We start from the raw sequence: 24617 nt of genomic DNA on the forward strand, positions 1-24617 counted from the left end.
GCTCCAGGCTCTGCGCTGTCAGCACAGAGCCCAATGCGGGGCTCGAACTCAAGAACCACAAGATCATGACCTGAGCCAGAATCAAGAGTTGGACACTTAACTGAGCCACCCAGGCTCCCCAAATCATGTGATCTTTATTTAAACTTGTTACTGATGTAGTTCAAGTGGTTAGGGAGGCAGATGTATCATGAACAGCCGTAGATTATTCATAAAATCTGCTTATCATCACCTTTTGCTTATACATTGCCTCTTCCTATTAATGGATCTCTGTGGTATAAAATTGCATTTCTCTTTTCTAACTATAAAAGAGTGAAAAATAAGATTCTCATTTAAGTGTCTGTTAATTTAGCTCCCAAAAGCCTATGTTACATACCTCCTGCATGTTAGCTCCTTCTAGATTCTGTAAGAAACAGAGATTAGGGGGGCGCCTGGGTGGCGCAGTCGGTTAAGCGTCCGACTTCAGCCAGGTCACAATCTCGCGGTCCGTGAGTTCGAGCCCCGCGTCAGGCTCTGGGCTGACAGCTCAGAGCCTGGAGCCTGTTTCCGATTCTGTGTCTCCCTCTCTCTCTGCCCCTCCCCCGTTCATGCTCTGTCTCTCTCTGTCCCAAAAATAAATTAAAAACGTTGAAAAAAAATTAAAAAAAAAAAGAAACAGAGATTAGGACAGCCACCTTGTGTTACTTCTCACTCGTGTAGAAGCAAGATGAGCACATAAATTCAACAGATATAATGAAAGTGAATGCAAAATGCTATTGGGGGTTTGTTAGTATAAGCTCTTAGATGGTGTCTGGATTAGGTGGGATTGACCCATTCCCAGATACAGGTAGTCAGGACCAAATATGGGACCCTCATCTTCTCAGTGTAATGTGGTGCCTTCCTCTGTGTGCTGCTGAGTAGGCAGGAAGTGTGAATGAATAGGGCTCATCATCCATCCTGTAGCGGGTGAGTAGCACATTCTTCCAGTGTAACTTCTTGTTCTGTACTATATTTGTTCCTCTTGCTCTGGATCCTATCTGCAAACATAGGGGTGGAATATTGTTCACCCTCTCCTTTCCACACGTGGTTCCACTCACTAGAGAGAAGCCAGAAGCTTTGTGTCTGAGTGTTGGGTGCTGAGAGAATCCACTGTTTAGCTGTCCCTGGACAGTTCATAAAGGGGGAAGGATAGTGAGGGGAGGCATAGAGTAAAAGGGTGAGGGTGCGAGGTAGGTGGGTGGTAGATGGGAAGTGTACCCCAGGCTACTTGTGTCCTCCTCTTTGCCCATCAGTGTTCTGATTACACTTCCCCTTTGTGGTGGGCTCTTTTTGAGGGGAGTAGTTTACCGTGGGAGGGAGGGTTTTGGGGTGGTTTTTTTGTTTTTTTAACCCTTTAACAGGGTTATTTATACCTATAAGGACCAGAAATTCAGCAATAGTTATTTTAAATTGAAGTAAATGTTTGGTAGAAACATAGAAAGGGGGCATCGGTCATTGTTCTTAATTATATAATCCCTACTTTGAATATCAACGTGAGCATTTCGTTTCTGTATTTTAAGCAAATGTTTACCTACCTAATTTGAATGATCTTTTACACTTAGCACCTGGCTGCCGTGGAAGAGAGAAAGATCAAGTCTCTGGTGGCCCTGCTGGTTGAGACACAAATGAAGAAATTGGAGATCAAACTGCGACATTTTGAGGAGCTGGAAACTATCATGGACAGAGAGAAGGAGGCTGTAAGTAAGGGGAAGTTTGTAGTGGCTTTTTGACAATTAAATAATGACCACCTTTCCTAAACTACAAGTTAGATAAAATGAATAGTAACCTACTCCATTGGTCCTTGTTTATGTGTTTACTTTGCCCTTTCAAAGGGATTATCAGCCTTTGATGGTAAACAGAAAGCACTCTTTTCTCATTCTAAAACTAATGATTTACACCTCAGCTTTTACACCTCTCCGCTTACCCAGGTGCGTGGTGGTATCATTTCTTTCGTCTATAGAAGTCACATCTTAGACTTACTCCCTACTTGTTACCAATAAAGTAGAAGTCATGTAGCTCCCTTGTCTGATTCAAGAATTTTCTTGATTTCATGTCTTCTTCAATACAAATACCAGAAAGTAGGAGTTAATCTCATCTTGAGTGAGGAGCCTTTTTTCTGTGATATCTTTTAACCAAACCCTCCCCTGATCCAGCCTTGGACTTTCAGTCTTCCTCCCTCCCCTGCACAGCGGAGGTCAGGTGGGCCTTGCTGAGCACCTCAGTAGTATGTATGGGGACAGACAGGATCAAGAGAATGATGAAAAAGGCTAAAAATGAAGAAGGAAGCAACAAAAAGAAACGTACAAACAGTGGAACAGTTAATTATTCAAAATTACAGAGAAATTTATTTTAATGAATTGACCAGAGGAGGAATTGATAACTTTCTAAGCAGTGGATTTAGCTAGGACTTGTTCTGATTATTTTGACTTTTTTTTTTGTTTTCCAGTTTTTATTTATTTATTTTGAGTCCAAGCAGGGGAAAGGCAGAGAGAGGGGAAGAATCCCAAACAGGATCCGCTCTGTCAGCACAGAGCCCCATGTAGGGCTCGAATTTAGAAGCTGTGAGATCATGACCTGAGCTGAAATTGAGTTGAACGCTTCACCAACTTGGCTACCCAGGCACCCTGTTTTTGACTTCTTTATATATGAGATACTGGTATCTCTAAATGGTAGATAATTTAACCTTAAGATTAAATTATCCCAGAAGAATTTTGGTGGCTTTTGTTTGTTTGTTTGTTTGTTTGTTTGTTTGTTTTAATGTATATTTCTTTTGAGAGAGAGCACAAGCAGGGGAGAGGCAGAGGGAGAGGGAGAGAAAATCCCAAGCAGGCTTCACACTGCCAGTGTAGAGCCCGACATGGAGATCAATCCCTTGAACCCTGAGACCATGACCTGAGCCAAGTCGAAGAGTTGGATGCTTAACCAACTAGGCCACCCAGTTACCCTAAGAGTTTTAATTTTAAGGACCTGTTTGTATTTATTTAGCTATTTCTTAGTGGTCAGCCTAGTCGCATCCTCTGGCAAATTCCTCATTCCAGTAACTATTACAAAACAGACCATTTTCATTTTGTCCTGAGATCAGCAGGTTTTCTGACCCTGAAGGATGGAGAGGCTGCTTCGGTAATTCTCTTACCCACCCCCTCCCATACCCAGCCCCAGTTTCCTGACCTGTAAGCATCTCTCACATCATCGGCCCTCTCCTTCCCTAGGAGCTGCTGGCCACCCTGGTCTCATCTCTGTCACCCTCTGGGTACTAGCCACACCACACCACATGCAGGCTGCCCTCATGGCCTTGTTCTCTGTGCCCCCGTGTGCATTGTGCTCCTCTGCCAGCAAGGCCCTGATCCCCACTTCTGCATCCCTCAGCACTGCCCCTATGGGTGACTTGCCCACCCCATCTGCTGTCGTGGCAGCCTGATAGAGCACTTACACTGTGTGGTAGTTGCTGATTCGTGTGTCCGTCTCCCATTCCAGAGTATATGCCCTTTGAGAGAATTGATCGAGTGTCTTGGTAAACACGGAGCTGGCACATCATAGGCCCTGGTGTCAGCAAATATTGAATGACTGTACACCAGCATCAGTGTTGGAAGCTGGAGAAGTGGAAAGTCTGCCCTTTGGTTTAATGGGGGAGGAACTCAAGAAAACTAATGATGATACAGTGTGTTCAGTGCCCCAGTGAGGGCAGAGAGGAGGCAGACATGGAACATGGGGAGAGCAAGAGGGTGGCAGAGAATACTTCTCTGAGGTGAGCTGGAGCTGTGAGGAATGACTATTTGTGTTTATCTTACCCTCATAAGCTGTCTTTTTGTCATTTATGGATTTTTTTTAGTGGCCTTAGGGTAACAGGGGGTTATAACATAGTGGATTATTGGCACATGCAGGATCTACATGATGATTGGGTCGTTCCCACTGACAACCAGATGCCTTTCTGTCCTTCATAAAACAGAACTGATGTATCAGCCTGGAAGATTGGCATGACTGGGCACTTACAGAACATTGTCCAGATTGTCAGGGTGCTCTTTTCTCAGCTCTAAGTCACTTTCTTTCAGAGGTTGTACCTGGGGATCCCCCATTCTTTTAAACCCCCAGTGAAATTGTCACCTAGATTAGAACTGCCCTCTGCCCCTTTCCAGTTCTCGCCGCTGATTCTCAGACACCCACTGGCCCACTATAATGGCTGCACTTCTCTTGGACCTTCAGAACTCCCCTTGTCTGTGGATTTGTAATAATTATTGTCTCAAATTACATTGCACTGTATTTTTCTTACTTGAGTCTTGTCTTTGCTATTAAATTCTAATCAGAGCACATAAAACATTTTAGGCTAGTCTCTGAATAAAACAACAGAACTGAAAACGTTGGGACTGCATTTCTGCTGACTCTCTTCACCACACAGGGTTGTTGTGCTGAAAATCTTTGTGGTTGTCCTTCTCTCAATCAGCATTTGGAGCAGGAAAATTCTTAGTGTGGGACGGTCCCTACTCCTTGCCACTCAGTGTCAGTAACACAGCTGTGTTATTTATTGCTGTGTGGAAAATGACCCCAGAGCTTAGTGACTGAAAACAGAAAACCAAGTCTTAACGTGGTTTCTGAGAGTTGGGAGGTAGGCAGCTTGGCTGGGTAGCTCAGGCTGGGACCCTATGAGGTTGTGGACTTCCTAAGTTTCCGCAGGGCCAGAGCTCACACTTCCCAACTGACTCCCATGGTTGTTGGCAAGAACTTCAGCTCCTGCCACGTGTACTTTTCTATTCATGAAGGGGCTTCCCCAGAGTAAGTGACTACAAAGAGCAAGAACATGAAAGAGCACCCAGAATGGAAGCCACACTGTCTTTTGTAACCTAAACATGGAAGTCCCATCCCTTCGCTTCTGCTGTGTTCTCTCTGTTACACATACCAACTCTGGTTGAGGGGTAGACAGGGCTCGGGACGGGGGGAGGTATAAACACTAGGAAGTAGGAATGTTGAGGCCAACTTGGAGGCTCGTCTCAGAACCAGGGAGTCCAATGAAATTCAAAATGTCTCCCATTCATGTCCTGCACAGTGAAGACAACCTCTTCTACAGCAAGCACTGCTATCCTGTCCTTCCCTGTGGGCAAGCAAAGCCATGGCTACTTTTCTACCTGTGATTTCCACACAGGACTGTGGCGAGCATCAGATGAGAGGAGCGTGGCGTGTGTCTGGTGCAGTGTCTGAGCACGCAGTAGGTGTCCAGTAAATGTTGATGTACCTCCTTTTCTTTAGGTACACCAGTACCCAGTTACTGTATATTAGATCCAAATATTTGTAAGCCTTTGTTAGCTTTCTAAACACATATTTGACAAATCACTGTGCTTAAACCACTTTATATAGATTTTCTCATTTAATCTTTCAAAAACCGTATGAGGAAGCCATTAGCAGAAAATACTGATTGATTTGAATCTCCCTGGACAAGTATCCACCAGTAATGCTAGATGGGAACGTAAGGCCAATTTTTGGTAACTCTTCTTACAGACCAAGAGACTTGGGCGTAGGGGATATTATGTTCCTCCAAACACAGTTCGTAATGACAGAGCCAAGTGTCAAACCTGTGTTTGTTCAGTTCTGTGTTTTCATCTAGCACTTTATATCTATAAGGAAAAGAGTTATTCTCATCTCATTTTAACCAAAAGACTCTGAGATATGCAAGGTTTTATCATCTCTCTATTATGGCTCAAGACAGTTGACACTGGAAGGTCCAGGTCAGCTAGGACCAGAGCCTTGAGCTCACTGCCTGGTGCTCCTCTCCGTACCACATTGCATCGTGTCACTTTAAGATGCATTTCTGCTCCTCTTTCTCTATAAGCGGTAGTCCCAGGATGTACTTTGTTTTCATTAAACATGTGGTTTTTTTATATAGCAATGGATTTCAAAAATCTGTTCTTAGGCTTTAAGAATCAGATAGGAACTTTTTTTCTCTAATGACTTAAAATCAGTGCTCTTGAGTCTTTAAGTATTTAGTAATTAAGGACAAAGATATAAAAGTTGTACATCTTCAATAGAAACTATGCATATAGCTATAATTAGAGTTCGGTAGATATTGTTGCAGCTGTCTCATGAATGCTAATATTGGAGGAAGGCAGTTATGAAATGTGCAGAGTCCGTCAAGGAAATGATGTGATCACAAATGTTGACTCTAGTTGAGGTGAGGAGGCTGAGCTGGTGCTGGGTTCACAACTCAGAGGATCTGCCCACCTAAGCGGCCTTCATGCCGGGAGAACAGCACACTTGAGTCAGGAGAGCAGGTTTCAGACAGGGGCTTTGTTGAGGACTGGGGCCACCTGGGGAGACTTGGGAGCATGGGCCCTGTCTAAAGCCTGGTTCCCATTTGGATTAAAAACTAATAACGTGTGGCCAGTAAGAATGGATCTTTGAGCTGATCTAGTGGACTAAATGCTTTCTGAATTTCTGCAGGTCATTTGGCTAGATATAGAAATTGAATACCTTCAGAAAAGAGGGACGTTGTGGGAATCCCAGACCCAGTCCTCAAGGAAGTTAGAGGGTGTCTTGCTAGACACAGAGACACCGCTTATTGCAAGGATGGAAATCCAGAGAGGAGGAGGCCATGGTTGGCTGAGATTATCAAGGAAACTTTCCTAGTGAAGGAGAGACTTAGCTATAAAAAAGACCTAAATCCAGAATGTGGAGAGAAGGGCATGATTACAGAGGAAACTGAAGAGTCCTCCTGCCCAGAGTTGATGGCTTTTGCCACATAGGTGTTGGATTAAGGTCATTTGTTCATTCAACAGGTATTTATTGAGCACTTACTTTGTTCTAGGCATGTGTATGGTACTGGGGATGCAGTGGTGAACAAAACCCAACCAAACTCTTTGCCTTGGTAGAGTTTGAAATAATTAACGAAGGGTGTTAGAAGATGTTCTGTGCTTTGTGTGTATATATACATACATATAGCTGTATGTTACATGCTGGATAGAGGCGATGGGGGAGGGGCAAAATAGACATTTCACTTTTTTTTCCTCTTAATTTCTAAGTTTATTTGTGACAAAAAGTGAGCAGGGAAAAGGCAGGGAAAGAGGAGAGATTTCACTTTTAAGTGGTGTCATCTGAGTAGGCCTTATTCAGAAACTGACAGGCATGTGCTGCTAAGGCCTACATATTGCGCAGAGGCTCTCAGGCAAGAGCATGTTTGGAACTAAGGAGTAGGTGCGTGGGCTAGAGCATAAATGAGGAGGAGGTGACAGGATAAAGTCAGGGATATGGTGACATAATCACAGAAATCCCTGTAAGCCATCCAGAGGCCTTTCGTTTTCCTCTGATTAAAGTGTGGAATAACTGTAGAGCCTATTTTATGCATTCCATAAAAATATGGAATAAATGCAAGGGGCTGGCATGATCTTCCTTACAGTTTAGCAGGGATCAGTGTACCTGCTCTGTTGTGGAGAGTAAATTAACAAAGTGGGAAGGTTCGAAAAGGGGAGACTGGTGAAGAGATTGTTAAAATAATCCACATGAGATGATGATGGCTTAGAGCAAGGCAGTGGCCATGAATGTGAAGAGAAATGGTCAAGTTCTGGATAAATGTTAAAGGTTTCGCTAATAGGACATCATCACACATAGGATGTAGATTTAGGAAAGTTTGTTGTACTTGATGACAAATTAAGGAAGAAAGAACAAAAAGCCAGAAAGTGAATTTTATCCTGCCCCAGGAGAAGTGTATGTAACTTTGTTTTCTGCAAATTTGGACTAATGCATCTCTCCACAGCCGGCCATGTAATTGAATTGGTTGTTAGACATGCACCATTATGTTACGGGTAGTTTTATTTGAGATGAAGAAAGTTGTACTCAGTTGTGTAGGTTTTGTTCTGAATCAGAAAACAAGAGGCAGACACAGGGCAGCAAGACCGAAGACCTGTCATAATGAAGTGCCGGCTGCCCCTTTGTGTCTCGCCTCCAGAGACACACATGGAGGCAGCAGAACGCAATGGTGGAGTTCTCTTTTCCACGGGTGTAAGAAGGAATGAATATGTCTGTCTTGGACTTGGTTTTTCTTTAGCGGATGTCTGGTTACTGACCCCAAACGTTTCAAAGGAAGGCATGATTATTTACTTAGTTCTGAGCCCAAGTAGTGAGAGGTTTTAGGTCTCAGCTGATATTGCCGTTCTGGGCAGTGTAGATGGGCTTTACGCTCCCCCCCACCCCTTCCTCCCCACTGTGTGCATGTGAAGTTGGGAGAAGAGCTTTGTGTGAGCTTTGGCTGCTGCACTTTGCAGCTGTGTCTGCGTTTGGTGTCTGGGTGCAGAAGAGTGCTCTGCTGTGTTCAGATTCCGCTTGGAATTGGCTGTTTTCTGTATACACAGTGTAGGAGTGAAGGGGGAGAGGAGGGCAGAGTTTGAATGTGGAGGAGGAGCGTGTGTCTTCAGAGCAGGGCTACTGTGTGGGGTTCCCTACAGCCAGATTGGAGCCACGAAAGAAAATGGACAGATTCATTAACATTCTGTTTACTAGCTGTTGGGACTTTATACATAGTCCTAGGAAATGGAAAATAGAGGAGAAAATCAAGCTATCTGTAACATGTAATTTGGCTGCTTTTACTGTTTTGGTTTTTTATTTTTTTATTTTAGTGGTTTGTTTTTTAACAAAAATATTTGTGATGAAAAAACTTTCAGTAAAGAAAGAAATGAATTAAAAAGTCTCTCTTACCCTCAATTTCATTTCTAGGAATAATCACTTAATTTGTTCGGTGTTCTCTGTAACATTTTCAGTGTGTATATAAAGTGTATGCACATGAACACAAAGTTTTTTTTGTAATATAATTGGGATTATGTAATAAATACTGTAGCTTCTTTTTTTTTTTTTTTTTTAAATTACGCGTATCGCAGACAGTTGTACATTATGGGGTGCTGGGTGGCTCAGTCAGTTAAGCGTCCCAACTCTTGATTTCAGTCCAGGTCATGATCTCACAGTTCGTGGGTTCAAGCCCCGCATTGGGCTCTGTGCTGATGGCACGGTGCCTGCTTGAGATTCTCTCTCTGCTCATACTGTCTCTCTCTCAAAATAAATAAATAAACTTTAAGACAGACAAACAAACAAAAACCAGGATTTTAATTACTGTCCTTGGTAGGCACACATACATAGTTTTATAGAATAGATTCCCAGATGTAGGATCACTGGCTGCATGCATTTAAAATTTGCTCTGTGCTGTCGAACTCTCCTCAAAAACTGCCATTTACATTGTTTCGGATTGCCAAAAAGTGAATTCAGTCTTTAGTCCAATTGAGTAACAGCAAAGTACCCACAACGAGGAGGTACTTATTTCTTCTGCGTGATGAAGCCACGATGTGTCCATGAGCTGTGCTCTGTATGCCGCAGAGCAGAGACAGCCCTCTGGGAGCCAAGTTGGTAGCTCTCTGTCCGGACGTTTCTCTCACCCCAGAGGACCTGTTCAGCCCACACTGGAGCTTTAGTTTAAGCTGGGTTCTCTTTCAGGGGTGTGTGTGCTTGTGCGTGCACGTGTGTGTTTAATCACTTAATCTATTTTAATTCTTCTAATTACTTTCTTTTAATTACCTTCCATGTTTTGAAATGACAAGTGAAGCTCTGGAAAAATTAGTATAATTAAGGTTAGTAACCGTTGTAGATACGGAAAATGGGGCAAGTTTTTCTTTCCGAGGTTAATACCTTGAGACTAAGGTCAGCTCTCAAAGAAGGACTGGCTTAGTTTAAAAAGAAAACCAGTGAGATAGGCAACACAGGGACCAAAATTTCCCTTCAGAGACACAAAATCTCTTGTAGTAACAGTGTAGCTTCTTTATAAAGCAGATCTTGACCTAAATTCTGTAGTTTTTACATCACTGCAGGACTTCAGCCAAGCCATCCAGACCATTAGTGGCTCGACCAGAACATAGATAGAGGTCCTTTTCTGGCAACCTCTTATGTCTAACCTCGGCAAAGTCCTAAATTTCCTAGAAGGAATGGTTAGGAGAAAACAAATCGTAGGGCCTATAGCCGGAATTTCTAGATCCCTTTTTTATCAGACTGCCTCTTACTCCTTGATTACATGTTCTCTTCTTGCAGAGCTGGACTTCCAGAGGACTCTTGGTTTTTACAGCTTGGAATTCCCTGCTTGTTAAGCAAACAGGGAGGAGGCAGACTGGACCAGGCTTTAGCCTCTTCAGGTCACCCTTCCTAGAAAATGAGGCTAGCCTGTTGGCTCCCTGCCACACTCCCTCCTGATAGCCCTCAACCACTCACAAGATTATTTTAGTTCAGAAGATCTTCTCCCTAGGGAGACTCTCTGCAAGCCAGCTAACCAGTGGGACATAGGCTTTACCGTCTATTCTCTCCCATTTTTCTTCCCCCTCATCTGGTCATGCCTGTTCTCTTCACCTTGTACCTGTGGCCTGTCCTCCTGCACCCCATCTGTCCATGGACACTCCCTAGTTACTACTCCTGATAACCAGTAATACTTCTCGCTTGGGGCCACATGGTCTTCTCCTCAGGCAGCTCTCTGCTGACAGCCCATATTCTTAAGCTAATTCTCATGCGTATTCCAACCCCTTTTTCCTAATGACAGTATACAGTATTTATTTGTAGAACTGAAAGCTAAAATGTTACATATTTTTAATCTATTAAATGCCTTGGAATAGTGCTATCCAACACAAATACAGTGTGAACCATATATGTCGTTTAAAATTTTCTAGTAGCCACATTAATAAAAGGTGAAATTATGTTTATTTCATCTAGTACATACAAAATATTATTTGAATATGTAATCAGCATGAAAAATCAATTGCTTTCCATACTAAGACCTCGGAATTCAGTGTGTTTAATATTTACAACACATAACACTTCAGATTAGCCACATTTCAAGTGCTCAGGAGCCATTTGTGGCTTATGGCTGCTGTGTTAGAAAAAGCTCAAAAAAGGTCTCCCAGTGACTCACGTCTTGCCATTGAAAATGGTGGGATCGAACATTATTGGAAGGAAATAGATCCGTTAACCCTCCTTAAAATCTTTACACTTCTTCGAGAAATCTGGATTTTTATTTTTTTTCATGTTCAAGTTGATTTTCTTTTTCAGGCCTGAATCAAATCAATTTTGATAGCATATGAGGTGTGCTTCATCCTCTGAACTACTGTCAGGCATATGGTTTCTGGATTTCCTGGCATGTATAATTGCTTATTTCTCTTTATTTTAACTTGGGTCCCAGAAAGATTATCTTGAGTATTGAAATGCTTACATTCTTTAAACCAAGATTCATGCACATCTTTATTTAGGCATCTGAGATATTCTGTGAATGTGTCACCCAATATAATTTTGGGTACTTGAAAGCTAAGATTTGCAGTGGCACTGTCAAAGCTCCACAGAGAAAAGTGTGTATATTTGCAGCTAAGGCCACATCCACTATCCAGAGGATTTAACTCTGTGTCATGTTCTAAAATAGTAACCAGGAGCATCTGGGCTGCTCTGGCAGTTGAGCATTCGACTTTGGCTCGGGTCATGGTCTCACGGCTAGTGAGTTTGAGGCCCGTGTCAGGCTCTGTGCTGACAGCCCAGAGCCTGAAGCCTGCTTTGGGTTTTGTGTCTCCCTCTATCTCTGCCTCTTCCCCTACTCATGCTCTGTCTCTCTTTTTCTCAAAAATAAATAAAACGTTAAAAAAAAAAAAAAAATAGTAACCAAAAGATCATGTCCAGAAGAGAGCACCTGGGAAAGTTATGTGGACTTGAAATTTTAGCAGGTGAGGGGACTGTTAAAAGGACAGGAGAGGCTTGTTTTACCTGGAGAATATTAAAGCAGTCATGGAAATTATTTTTACATTATCTGAAGGCCTGCCAAACAAAGGATTACATGTATACTGAGTGGGCCCAGAGAACAGTTAACCTCACTGGGTGAAGGTTGTAAAGAAAGGCAGACCTTGTACATAACACAAAGACCTTGATCTTGTTAACAAGTGTCCAAGTGGAAATCTGCTACTCAAGAAATAATGCCTTTTCTCACTGTAGATCGTGCAGGAGGTGAGGTGGCTATGTACTGTGATGCGGTATAGGGAATTCAGGCATCAGGTAGGTATCCTATGTGTCATCCATTCCTGAGAACCTCTCATGGTGTCATTTCTCTTTCCTTTCTTTTTCTTAACAGTTAGAACAACAGAGGCAGCAGTTGCTTACTGAACGCCAGAACTTCCACATGGAACAGCTGAAATACGCTGAATTGCGAGCCCGACAGCAAATGGAACAGCAGCAGCATGGGCAGAACCCTCAGCAGGCACACCAGCACTCAGGAGGACCTGGCCTGGCACCACTCGGAGCAGCGGGGCACCCCGGCATGATGCCTCATCAGCAGCCTCCTCCCTACCCTCTCATGCACCACCAGATGCCACCACCTCATCCACCCCAGCCAGGTGAGAGGCACACTCTGCTCACAGACAAGACTGGGTCATCCCTGTGGCATAGCATGAAAGGAGCTAACCTTTCAAGACATGAACTGTGACTGGCATGTTCATTGTCATCCAGGTCATGGTAGGCAAATGAAATCTGGTTGTATAGCCACCACCACATAATGCCTGCCATGTTCTGTTCCTGATGTGATGCCTTTCCTTGGTCAGTCTCTTAGTGGCCGACAGATCCCATAGTTCCTTAAAAATTCATCCTTGGATTATCTACATTTTTTTTTTTTTAAACTTACAGGTTAAACTTACAAGTCTAACTAAAGATAGACACACACAAAAAGCATAGTGCCATGAATTCTTATGACCCAGCTTCAATACCCATCACCTTTTGTGCCATTTTAAACTTTTTGTTATAGGAATCTTCTATCATAGACAAAAGTAGAGAGAATAGTATAATAATCCTCCCTGCATAGCTGTTGTACAGCCTCAGTTATCAATATTTTATCTGTTTCTCCTCACTTTGGGGCAAGAAATAGACTTCAGAATGTATCTCTAACCAATGGAAATCTTACTCTTTAACATAACTATCATGACACCCGGTGAAAGTAACCATAACTCTTAGTACCATTAGCTGAATGTCTTTGGATGCTTCATTTGTTGGAATCAGGGTTCAAATAAGGTCCACACATTGTATTTGTTCTCTTAAAACTGTTTTAATGTGGTAACAGTTCACCCCCCCTCCTTTTTTTTTTTCTTCAAATGTCATTCAAGTATTGAAGAAACTAGGGTTTTGACCGTGCCTGCATGTCCCCTTTAGGTGCGTAGTGCCATTTTGTATGTTCTTCTCCCCACTTCTCTCTCAACACCTCTCCCGTAATCCAGAGGCTTGCTCTGAATGTTTTACCAGGTTCAGGTTCACTTTTTGGGAGCTGGCAGTTTTACTGTAATTTCGGTTGTCTCTCTTGGTGACAGTAGGGTTGGTTAGTAGTTCTGGTGTTGTTAGGCTGGTCGATGCATTCCCCATCAGACTTCACCAAAGATTTTACCTGCCTTTGAGAATTGCTTTGTAGATCCGCTATTTAAACCATCAGGTGTTGCAAAATAGATGTCTAAGTTGATTATTCCTTCTGCATTTATTTCTTTTTTTTTTTTTTTTTTTTTTAATTTTTTTTTTTTCAACATTTTTTATTTATTTTTGGGACAGAGAGAGACAGAGCATGAACGGGGGAGGGGCAGAGAGAGAGGGAGACACAGAATCGGAAACAGGCTCCAGGCTCCGAGCCATCAGCCCAGAGCCTGACGCGGGGCTCGAACTCACGGACCGCGAGATCGTGACCTGGCTGAAGTCGGACGCTTAACCGACTGCGCCACCCAGGCGCCCCTATTTATTTCTATGTCTTCTTCATTTATTAGCAGTGATTCTTTAACTTAAAAAAATTTTTTTTGTGGTCATTTAGTTATCCTGAAAATGAGTCCTTACAGGAAAGACTGAGTAAATTCTTCATCTTTTCTCTTTATCGGTTACATGGATAATGAGTTACTAACCACTGCCGCCTGCACCAAAGGTGACAATAAGGGGTTTTCCCCCCCCGTTGTGTGTATATGTTTTTAGTATTGTGAATTTACATATTTTTGTGTATTTTATGTGTTTTAATCTATTATGGACATTATTCTTGTTGATGCTCAGATTGTTCTGTCTTTAGCTGACGGGAGCCCTTTCAAGTTGGCGACTACTTGCCACCTTTTGACCACCTTGAAAGTTGATCTCACAGTCCTTTTAAACTTACCTACCCAAAACTACCTACCCACATCTTGAAAACCTAAAATGTACCTTTAATTTCAGCTTTTCTTCGTGCTCCCCCCCCCCCCCAACATTTCTTCCCTCTGCGGAGAGCAGTGCATATGGGTGTGTGCCGTATGTCACTTTGCTCAAGTAACAGTCGTCCTGGAGGGTTTTCGTAATTACCCTACAGCAGCGGGCCAGGTGTCTAGCAGAGCCCAGGCTTGTGCTTCTTGGGGTGGGATGCAAATTCTTTGGCCAAGGCATGTAGAAATGAACTAAGGTAACGGAAAGTGACCCTTGGAAGCCAAAGAAGGTCCCAACATGACTAATAACAGCCTGACTTCCTCAGATGACAAATTTTCTAAATCTGCTCACGGAAATAACCAGGCATGTTTGCCTGAGGAAGCCATGACTGAAAAAAACTATGATCTCGCAACTTGTATTATCAACATGGATCTTTTAATTCACAACCCAAAACGTGTTTTAGGTATTAGTTTTTATTGGCTTTACCCCAGACTGGGGCTAGGTTGACTTCAGTTGGGAGGCCTTCATTTCACACACACGATTCTTAAACGTTCCCTGTGGAATTTATAACCCACCATCAGACTTGCCACTTGATCTACATGATATTTGTGGATGTAGTCTTTGGGGTCTGCCCTGCTCACAACATAGGATCCTTCTCCCTCAGTCTTTCTGTCTGCTTGAGCAGATCTTAAATTCTCTGTATGAGATCTAATTTTCTTCAAAGTTAAACTTTCAGAAGATACAAATGCTTAACAGAATGAAGACCACAAAGTGATTTTTTAGAAACAATAGTTATTTTTAAAATTTTGTTCCTAAAGCTACTGGGTTAAAAGTTCACTGTGGCTACTTGGTCTCGATTCTGGCTGGTGTTAAGTGGCATCATCCGCAATAACTGTTCACCGAGGACTCCTAAAGAGCTCTAACATCTGCGTCTAGCTCATAAAAGATGGGAAGAGACATGCTGCCTTCTTCCCTAAATTCACGCCCTGGTGAGGACAAATGTTTGCATGCAAGGCCTGTCACCTGTATTGTTTTCGCTCACTTCACAGTTCAGGAACTGTGCATGCATGGTGAGGACCACGTGACCTTGCATGGTGGAGCCGGGATTTGTGCTGGGCTCCATCTGATTCCAGAGTGACCCCACGATGCTGCCCCGTGACAGCACTAAGAGGGGGCTTACAGCAGATTCAGATACAGCTATTTCTCTTAGGGAGACCATGCCAAAGGAACTAGAGTTCATAAAAATAGCCTTTAGAATAGAAATAGGGCGTTTTCTCTTTTTACTTTCTCACAGAAATAAGCTTTTCTTCAGTGAATTTTAAAGAAAAGGATCATTGCATGTATGTGGAGACTGGTTTTTTAAAAATCTGTCGTGAGATCATCTTTTTTCTTACAATTTTTTATTGAAATAGAATGTACCTATGAAGAAAAAGGTACAAATCATGAGTATTTAGTGAGTATTAACAAAGAGAATATGCCTGTGTGACCAATACCCGGAAGCCCCCATGATACTCCTCTCAGTCTTCTTTCCTCCAGGACCAACAACTGTCCTGATTCCTACCAGCACAGACTAGTTGGGCTGGTTGTGAGTATTATCTAGAGGGAATCACACAGTGAGTTTTGCTTCTGTCTGGTGTTCGTTCTTACAGATGGTAAGTGTTGCTCTGAACATACGATAAACATAGGTATACATTTCTGTTGTGTGTGCCCCAGAGTACCTAGAATGGGTCATAGGATATGTGTATGTTCATATTAGTAGATGCTGCCAGTAGTGTTCCAAAACGGTTCTGCCAGTTTACACGCTAGCAGTGTGTGAGAGAGTTGTAACAGCTCAACGTAATTGTGTTGTGGGAGTGTTCTGGAGTTCAAATGTAAAATTAAATCAAGTGTGTTCAAGAGTAAAATTAAGAACAATAAATTGAACCCACTAGTTAAAAGTTGCCTTCATGTCACCAGTTCAGAAAAAGCTGGTTGTAACAGGTGAGTCTGGTACACCATATACTAGCAATCCGCTAAAGGGGCCTTCAAAGCAGGGCAGGTAAGGAAGTGGGTAGTGTTTTAGGTGAAGTTCAGCTTCAGTCTGATTTGCTACAGGTGTCAGTTAACTCTGAGCTCGGTCCTTCCAACTATTGTTTCCCAAGTTCTAGGAAAGTTTACACGCCACAGCATTTATTTTAGGAGCTGAGGATAATTATCCAGGTCAATTGGCTAGCTTTTAGTATTTGGCCAGAATTTACAGTCTGAAGGAAGGGGAAATCCGCCTCTGAAAAACCAGCAAGGTTGGAGAAGTGGTGAAAAGGTCAAGACAGATTTATCACTGGGTGGTTAATTTGTCCAACCTTCTGACTTAGAGTTGGTATAATTATGGAGATAAATCCCACATAATCTTTTCTCCGCAAAACTGTCAGTGGTAGAGCCCGTAAAAATAGTGGCTCAGTCTCATAAATCTGCCAGGCTGTCAGATGCATGGGCCTGGTCCCCAAAGTGGCTGGTATAAACCCATACCTGCATATATTGCATTTAGTTTGAACCTCTGAAGTTTTCCTCTACTACCCCTTAATTCATTCAGATCCTTAGAATTTTGTATAGAAAGAAAGCACTGTCTTCTGCTGTCCTTGCTCTTCCTTGGATCTTAATTTGGAAATAACTTAGGAGCTCCAGCTGTGTGTGTGTTTTGTTCCTGTCTCTGACAGAGGGTCCCAAGTTGGTCTGTTCCCTACCAAACAAAAAGGCAAAGGAAGTATCTGTAGTAGTGTGTTTCTGGTGTACAGTGGGCAAATGGAAGCTGGAGGTGGCCCCAGCCATCTTTGTACATCCTTTAGGTTTTGCTAATCTGATAAAATACACACCACTGCATTTCATCTTTTCATTTAAATTGGAAAACTGTGATTTCATGAAGAGATTTCTAAATTAAAGCCTTACTAGTACTCCCTGTGAAACTACAATCCCAGATGGCACAAGTTGAACAGTCATGATAGCAACAAGTTTTTGAGCAGGTACATAGTATCCTTTGACCAGGGTATAGTGACAGCACATGGGGAACCAGGAGAGTGGCCTGGGTAGTGACTGCTGCTTCCTGAGGTGTTCTTGATTGTGCTACTTACCTGAGCCAAGAGGGCACCTCTGACTGTGTGGATCTCCTTTATTATTTTTTTTAACTTATTTATTTAAATTCAAGTTCGTTAACATACAGTGTAATACTCACTTCAGGAGTAGAACCCAGTGATTCATCACTTACATGTAACACCCAATGCTCATCCCAACAGGTGCTCTCCCTGATGCCCATCACCCATCTAGCCCATCCTCTCACCCACTTCCCTCCAGCAACCCTCGGTTTCTCCTCTGTATGTAAGAGTCTCTTAAGGTTTGCCTCTCTCTCCATTTTTATCTTATTTTTCCTTCCCTTCCCCTATGTTCATCTGTTTTGTTTCTCAGATTCCATATACGAGTGAAATCGTATTTGTCTTTGACCTCTTTCGCCTAGCGTAATACACTCTAGTTCCATCCACATTGTTGCAAATGGCAAGATTTCATTCTTTTTGATTGCCGAGTAATATTCCGTGTGTGTGTGTGTGTGTGTGTATGCCTGTCCATTCATCAGTCGATGGACATTTGGGCTCCTTTCATAATTTGGCTATTGTTGTTTTTTTTTTTTTTTAATTTTTTTTTTCAACGTTTTTTATTTATTTCTGGGACAGAGAGAGACAGAGCATGAATGGGGGAGGGGCAGAGAGAGAGGGAGACACAGAATCGGAAACAGGCTCCAGGCTCCAAGCCATCAGCCCAGAGCCTGACGCGGGGCTCGAACTCACGGACCGCGAGATCGTGACCTGGCTGAAGTCGGACGCTCAACCGACTGCGCCACCCAGGCGCCCCAATAATTTGGCTATTGTTGATAGCACTGCTATAAACATTGGGGTGCATGTACCCCTTCAAATCAGCATTTTTTTAATACTTTGGATAAATACCTAGTAGAGCAATTGCTGGGTCATAGGGAAGTTCTATTATTTTTTAATTTTTTGAGGAACCTCCATACTGTTTTCCAGATTACATTGCCACTAGTTTGCACTCCCACCAACGGTGCAAGAGGGTTCTCCTCTTTTTGCATCCTCACCAACATCTGTTGTTTCCTGAGTTGTTACTTTTAGCTATTAGGACAGATGTGTGGTGCTATCTCATCGTGGTTTTGATTTGTATTTCCCTGATGGTGAGTGATGTTTAGCATCTTTTCATGTATCTGTTTTCCATCTGGATGTCTTCTTTGGAAAAGTGTCTATTCACGTCTTCTGCCCATTTCTTCACTGGATTATTTGTTTTTTGGTTGTTGAGTTTGATAAGTTCTTTATAGATTTTTGGATATTAACCCTTCATCTAATATGTCATTTGCAAATATCTTCTCCCATTCCATCAGTTGCCTTTTAGTCTTGTTGATTGTTTCCTTCACTGTGCAGAAGCTTTTTATCTTGATGAGGTCCCAGGAGTTCATTTTTGCTTTTGTTTCCCTTGCCTCCACAGACATGTCTAGTAAGAAATTGCCGTGGCTAAAGTCAAAGAGGTTATGATTTTGATGGTTTCCTGTCTCACATTTAGGTCTTTCATCATTTTTTTTTTTTTTTTGTATGGTCTAAGAGAGTGGGCCAATTTCATTTTTCTGCATGTTGCTATCCAGTTTCCCCAGCATCATTTGCTGAAGAGACCATCTTTTTTCATTGGATATTCTTTCCTGCTTTGTCAAAGATTAGTTGGCCATATAGCTGTGGTCCATTCTGAGTTCTGTACTCTTCTGTTCATCTGTGTGTCTGTGTACCAGTACCATACTGACTTTGTGATGATTATGGCTTTGTAATACAGCTTTAAGTCTGGAATTATGATGCCTCCAGCTTTGGTTTTCTTTTTCAACATTACTTGAGCTATTCAGGGTCTTTTCTAATTCCATATAAATTTTATAATTGTTCTAGCTCTGTGAAGAATGCTGGTGTTACTTTGATAGGGATGGCACTGAAGGTGTAGATTGCTTTGGGTAGTAGAGGCATTTTAACAATGTTTGTTCTTCTGATCCATGAACATGAAATGTCTTTCTATTTCTTTGTGGCTTCTTTAACTTTTTAAAAAATTTTATTTATTTACTTTAAGAGGGAGAGCACGAGCAGGGGAGGAGCAGAGAGAAGAGACGAGAATCCCAAGCAGACTCTGTGCGGATAGCACAGAGCCAATATGGGGCTCAAGCCCACGAACTGTAAGATCATGACCTGAGCCAAAATAAAGAGTTGCACGCTCAACTGACAGAGCCATCCATGCAGGTGCCCCTTCTTCAATTTCTTTCATTTCTTCAGTTTCGTTCTATAGTTTGCAGTGTACAGATCTTTTATCTCTTTGGTAAGGTTTATTCCTATGTATCTTACGGTTTTTGGTGCAGTCATAAATGGGATCGATTCCTTGATTTCTCCTGCTGCTGCTTCATTATTCGTGTATAGAAATGCAACCAATTTCTGTATGTTGATTTTATATCCTGAGATTTTGCTGAATTCATGTATAAGTTCTAGTAGTTTTTTAATGTTTTATTTAATTTTGAGAGAGACAGAATGCAAGTGGGTTAGGGGCAGAGAGAGAGAGAGGGAGACACAGAATCCAAAGCAGGCTCCAGGCTCCGAGCTGTCAGCACAGAGCCCGACGCGGGGCTCGAACTCACGGACTGTGAGATCATGACCTGAGCTGAAGTCAGACGCTCAACCGACTGAGCCACCCATGCACCCCAGTTCTAATAGTTTTTTGGTGGAGTCTTTTGGGTTTTCCAAGTAGAGTATCATGTCATTTGTGAAGAGTGAAAATTTGACTTCTTCCTTGCCAATTTGTATGGCTTTTATTACTTTCTGTTGTCTGATTGCGAAGCTAGGACTTCCAGTACTATGTTGAACAACAGTGGTGAGTGGACTGTCCTGTCATGTTCCTGTGAAGGTCTCTTTTAAATTTTTTTTTTTAATGTTTATTTATTTTTGAGAGAGACAGAGACAGAATGCAAGTGGCTTAGGGGCAGAGAGAGAGGAAGACACAGAATCCAAAGCAGGCTCCAGGCTCCGAGCTGTCAGCACAGAGCCCGATGCGGGGCTCGAACCCACGAGCTGTGAGATCATGACCTGAGCTGAAGTTGGATGCTCAACCGACTGAGCCACCCAGGCGCCCCAAGTGAAGGTCTCTTTTAATGTAAAGTGGTCAGTACTCCCAAGGGCTTCAGTGTATTCTTTTTTTTTTTTTTAATGTTTCTTAATTTTTGAGAGAGAGAGCAGGGGAGGCACAGAGAGAGAGAGGGAGACACAGAATCCAAGCAGGCTCCAGGCTCTGAGCTGTCAGCATCAGGCACAATGCAGGGCTCAGACCCATGGACCTTGAGATCATGAGCTGAAGTTGGATGCTTAACCAGCTGAGCCACCCCGGTGCCTCAGGCCTCGGCCCATTCTTAAAGGAGCATGACGTGTCAGTGAGTTGAGTCGAAAGGAAACGACAAAAATATAGTTCATAGGTGTGGTGTAAGCTCTGCCCTCCTTTCCCCTGGGCATTTATAGTAAATGAAGCACTCTGGAATTTTCATGGATCTGGAATGAGCTGCCTGCATTGAGGAAGCCTCTGTGTGTGATAAGGAAAAGGACACACTGGCTTAAATACCTTTATGGTTTCCTCATGGTTAATAGTAGAAGAATTTTTAGAAGTGCCTTAAAAAACCAGAATAGGAATTGGTCTGAATTGATGAGAACTCAGATATGGTATAGATGATGTTTTAATGATAAAACTAGAATTAGTAAAATGTCGGTTGTTTAAGGAAATTTCCACCAAGGCATTAGTCACTTGACTTTTAAACCCCCAGGTTAGACTCACGTCACAACCCTACCCGTGAGAAACGGTGCTTAGGAAAGGATTCCAACCAGTCATCCCTTCCCAGCCCACCCCCTGAACTCCCAGTCCCACACCAAAAAGGAGAAAGGAATGGCTCATCACATTGGCCAAGTTTTTAGTATCTGCTGGGCCTTCGGTCCTGCTTGCATCACGTGGATAACAAGGATCCTGAGCCACTTTCCGGAGTAGCAGGTTCCCCTTACAAAGAGAACAGTGAGGACCCAGTCTTCAACAAAGAATGTCTGTTGCAGGCGCCCGCCACCCCCCCCCCCCCCCCGGAAGCTCTACAGAAGGAGGAGTCCCCTAGGAGCCTGGGCTTCCCCTCACTTGGCCCCGATTGTGTTATTTCCGTTCTCCGGGGCACTCAGCCAGTGGATGTGTTGTGGACAGTTAGAAACGGAGCAATGAAATGTGTTCAAGATTGGAAATTCACGAGTTTCCTTTCCTAGTTTCATGTTCTTCTGCCACCTGCCTCTCCCATCCCCAAAAATAAAAATCCTTAAATATTCCACCAGGCATGTTGGTATCATGCTTTAGTAAAAGAGCTAATAAACCTGAGAGAGTGTGAGGGATTTTTCTACTAGGCTAAACCTAATTTTAGCAAACCTTTCCATTTTTCAGGCTTTGGATGCCTGCTGTTTTTGGTTGTGTGTGTGTGTGTGTGTGTGTGTGTGTGTGTGTGTGTGTGTGTGTGTGTTTTAGAGCTTGTATGTAGGTCAAACTCCCACCAGTTTTTGCTTTGATGCTGCTGTCTTAAAGCCTCATGTCGTCTGTCTCTCTCACCTCCCTCTCTACCAGGGAAGGAGATACCTGATTTTTTTTTTTTTTTTTCCTGGAAGACACATACAAGTGCACCCTTTTTTGCTTCATAAGGTCTACTCCTGTGCATTTCACGTTCATGTGGGCCAGATCTCTTCCTGTTTAGTAAGAGGTCATGAAAGTACTTTCAGACATTGTCATCCTTCTAAAAGTGATAAGAGCTTTGTCAGACACCAGAAAGAACACAGGAATGTTTAGATTTCAAGAGGACAGAGTTTGTATTTCGAGAAATTGATTCTGTTCTCTTACCAGTCCTCTTAAATTCTGCCCCATTTCAAATTTTATGTTAGAAAACATCTTTTCCAAGAAGAGAGCTACTCCATCAAGGTAAGGTAGTGTAGGTGTTAAGGAAAAGAGAACGAGCCTTGGGAGCAGACAGACCTGAGTTTGAATCTTCTCTGTCTCTGTTCTTGGGATTTGGGGCCAAATTACATAGTCTCTCTGAGACTTCATTTCCTTATCTTGAAACTGGGCTCTTTCTGTCTTCCAGTCTGCCTGACAGCCCAGAGATTTCAATGAGATAACTGTCATTGCCTGGCAAATGGTAGACCCTGACTGAGAATGACATCCTTGTCTCCCGCTATCTGTTCCCTAAATGCATTGCCCTAGATGCACCCACACCGTGAGTTGTATAGCGTGACAGCAGTAACCTCTGGATGGATATTGACTGCTCTTCATGCCCCTTCCTTTCCTGAGAAGTGTTTGTCTGCCTAAGTAGAAGTCAACTATTTTTCCTCTGATCCTTCCTGTCTGCTGCCACCTCTCTCAAGGAGCTATTGTTCTCTTGTACCCTGTACATCTGTGTCTCAGTGGCTTTCTTGCCCTGCTATGACAGGAAGGTAGGAAAACTGGTTTTCAGAAGGCTTCAGGATTTAGATCAAGAAAAAGAAGTTTTTTTGCAGCCATTGGGTTTATGCCCTGGGAAAACCCTAAAGCTGCCCTATCACAGCTTGTTGCCGTAAAGAAATAGGGAAATAGGTAAACAGGCCACTGCCACTGAGCACCTAGCTTCGGAAATGGCACCACTGGGCCCTGATGGCAAGAGCCTGCAGCCCTAGCCCAGTGCATGTTGGGTAGGCATCACCTCATGGGTCTGTGTCAATCTGCAGTCGATTCTCCACTTTCCCAGATTGTTTCCTGAATAGCTTGTTTCCCTGCTGGAATTCCCACACCGAGCTGCTGGTTGGAGAATTGTTTCTCTCTGGAGCTGGGTGTGGGTCAGAGAACTGACCCATTGGTTTAGTAGCAGCAAGGATTGCATCACACAGTCTGCTGGACAAAGGATGGATCCCCTCCTCCAGACCCTCATCCACAGGGTGCACTGCAGTACAAACACCATCTCTGGAGCCACAATACCCAAGTCAGATCTGGGCTCTCCTGTTTACACACTTTATGACATTGGCGAGTGACTCAGTCTTTATGTCTTCCCCTTTCACAAACTTGGTGACTTAAAACAACAGACATGTGTTGCCTCCGTTCTAAGAGCTAGAAGTTCATAATCTAGGAAGGCTTGCTCTCTTCAGGGGTCTTAGGGGATAGTCTCTTCCTTGCCTCTTCCAGCTTCTGATGGCTGGTGGCATTCCCTGGCTTGTGGCCATGTGTCTCTTATAAGGACACTTGTCATTGGATTTAGGGCCCACCAAGATAATCCAGGGTGATCTTCTCATCTCAGGACCTTTAACTTAATCCCATTTGCAAAGATGGCTGCATTTACAGGTTCCAGGTATTGGAACATGTCCATATCTGTTTGGGGGTCACCAGCCAGCCCACTGCAGGGGGCCAAAATGTGTTTGTTAAATTAAAAACTTACTGCAGGGGGCACCTGTGTGGCTCAGTCAGTTAAGCAGCCGACTTTGGCTCAGGTCATGATCTCCGTGAGTTCGAGCCCCGCATTGGGCTCTGTGCTCAGAGCCTGGAGCCTGTTTCAGATTCTGTGTTTCCCTCTGTCTGACCCTCCTCCGTTCATGCTCTGTCTCTCTTTGTCTCAAAAATAAATAAAGTTTAAAAAAAAAAGAAAAACTTACTGCAGGAAGCAGAGCGGTCTTATAATAGCAAGGAAGAAAACGTGGTGGCTGGAACTAAAGTATACACCTTAATTGTTTTGTGTGTTTTTGGTTTTGTTCTTTTAAGTAGGCTTCACACCCAGCACAGAGCCCAACACTGGGCTTGAACTCACAACTCTGAGATCAAGACCTAAACTGAGATCAAGAGTAGGACACTCAACCTACTGAGCCACCCAGGCACACCTGATTTTTATTTTCTAATGCTGACTGTTCTGTTAAGTCCTTTCACATGAACTGTTTCATTTGAGCAAAGAATAGTATGATAGAGAATTCGATTTAGAGTCAGAAGACTTGGATCTGATACCTCTTACAAATTCTGTTTCCGGTCTATAAAATGAAAATATTTACTTTCATAACATGTTGGAAGAGCCAGTGACATAATAAGGCACTATAACAAGCCATTTCCTTGATGATACAGAAAGTCATACGGTGAGAGGGGGCAGATATCTAGCTTCACTCTATATAATCTGCAGAGCGAGGCTCTGGGCATCCTCAGTGACTTGCCCAAGAACACTCGTCTCAGTTGGGGTGAAGTGGAAGTGAGATCACACTGTTTAGTTTTCCAGTCTGGTTAGTTCCATCTGTACTTTCCTTGTTGAGGATGGTACTGGGTGGCTACTGACAGGGATGCCCACTGGTGATCCAGGAGGTGGGGCAATCTTG

The 24617-nt window shown here is 43.1% G+C and overlaps 1 protein-coding gene across 4 annotated transcripts in view; it reads left to right on the forward strand.

Annotated features, from left to right (window-relative positions):
- The window catches only part of SMARCC1 (SWI/SNF related, matrix associated, actin dependent regulator of chromatin subfamily c member 1), a 174552-nt gene that overhangs the window by 140076 nt on the left and 9859 nt on the right, over nt 1-24617 (forward strand). For all 4 annotated transcript variants that reach the window (XM_058727132.1, XM_058727133.1, XM_058727131.1 and 1 more), the window contains exons 25-26: nt 1578-1712; nt 12128-12389. In XM_058727132.1, coding sequence (XP_058583115.1) covers nt 1578-1712; nt 12128-12389 — 397 coding nt within the window. The remainder of the gene's footprint in view (nt 1-1577; nt 1713-12127; nt 12390-24617) is intronic.

Source organism: Neofelis nebulosa, chromosome 4 (genome assembly GCF_028018385.1).
Source record: "Neofelis nebulosa isolate mNeoNeb1 chromosome 4, mNeoNeb1.pri, whole genome shotgun sequence".
In the NCBI taxonomy this organism is placed as follows: Eukaryota; Metazoa; Chordata; class Mammalia; order Carnivora; family Felidae; genus Neofelis; species Neofelis nebulosa.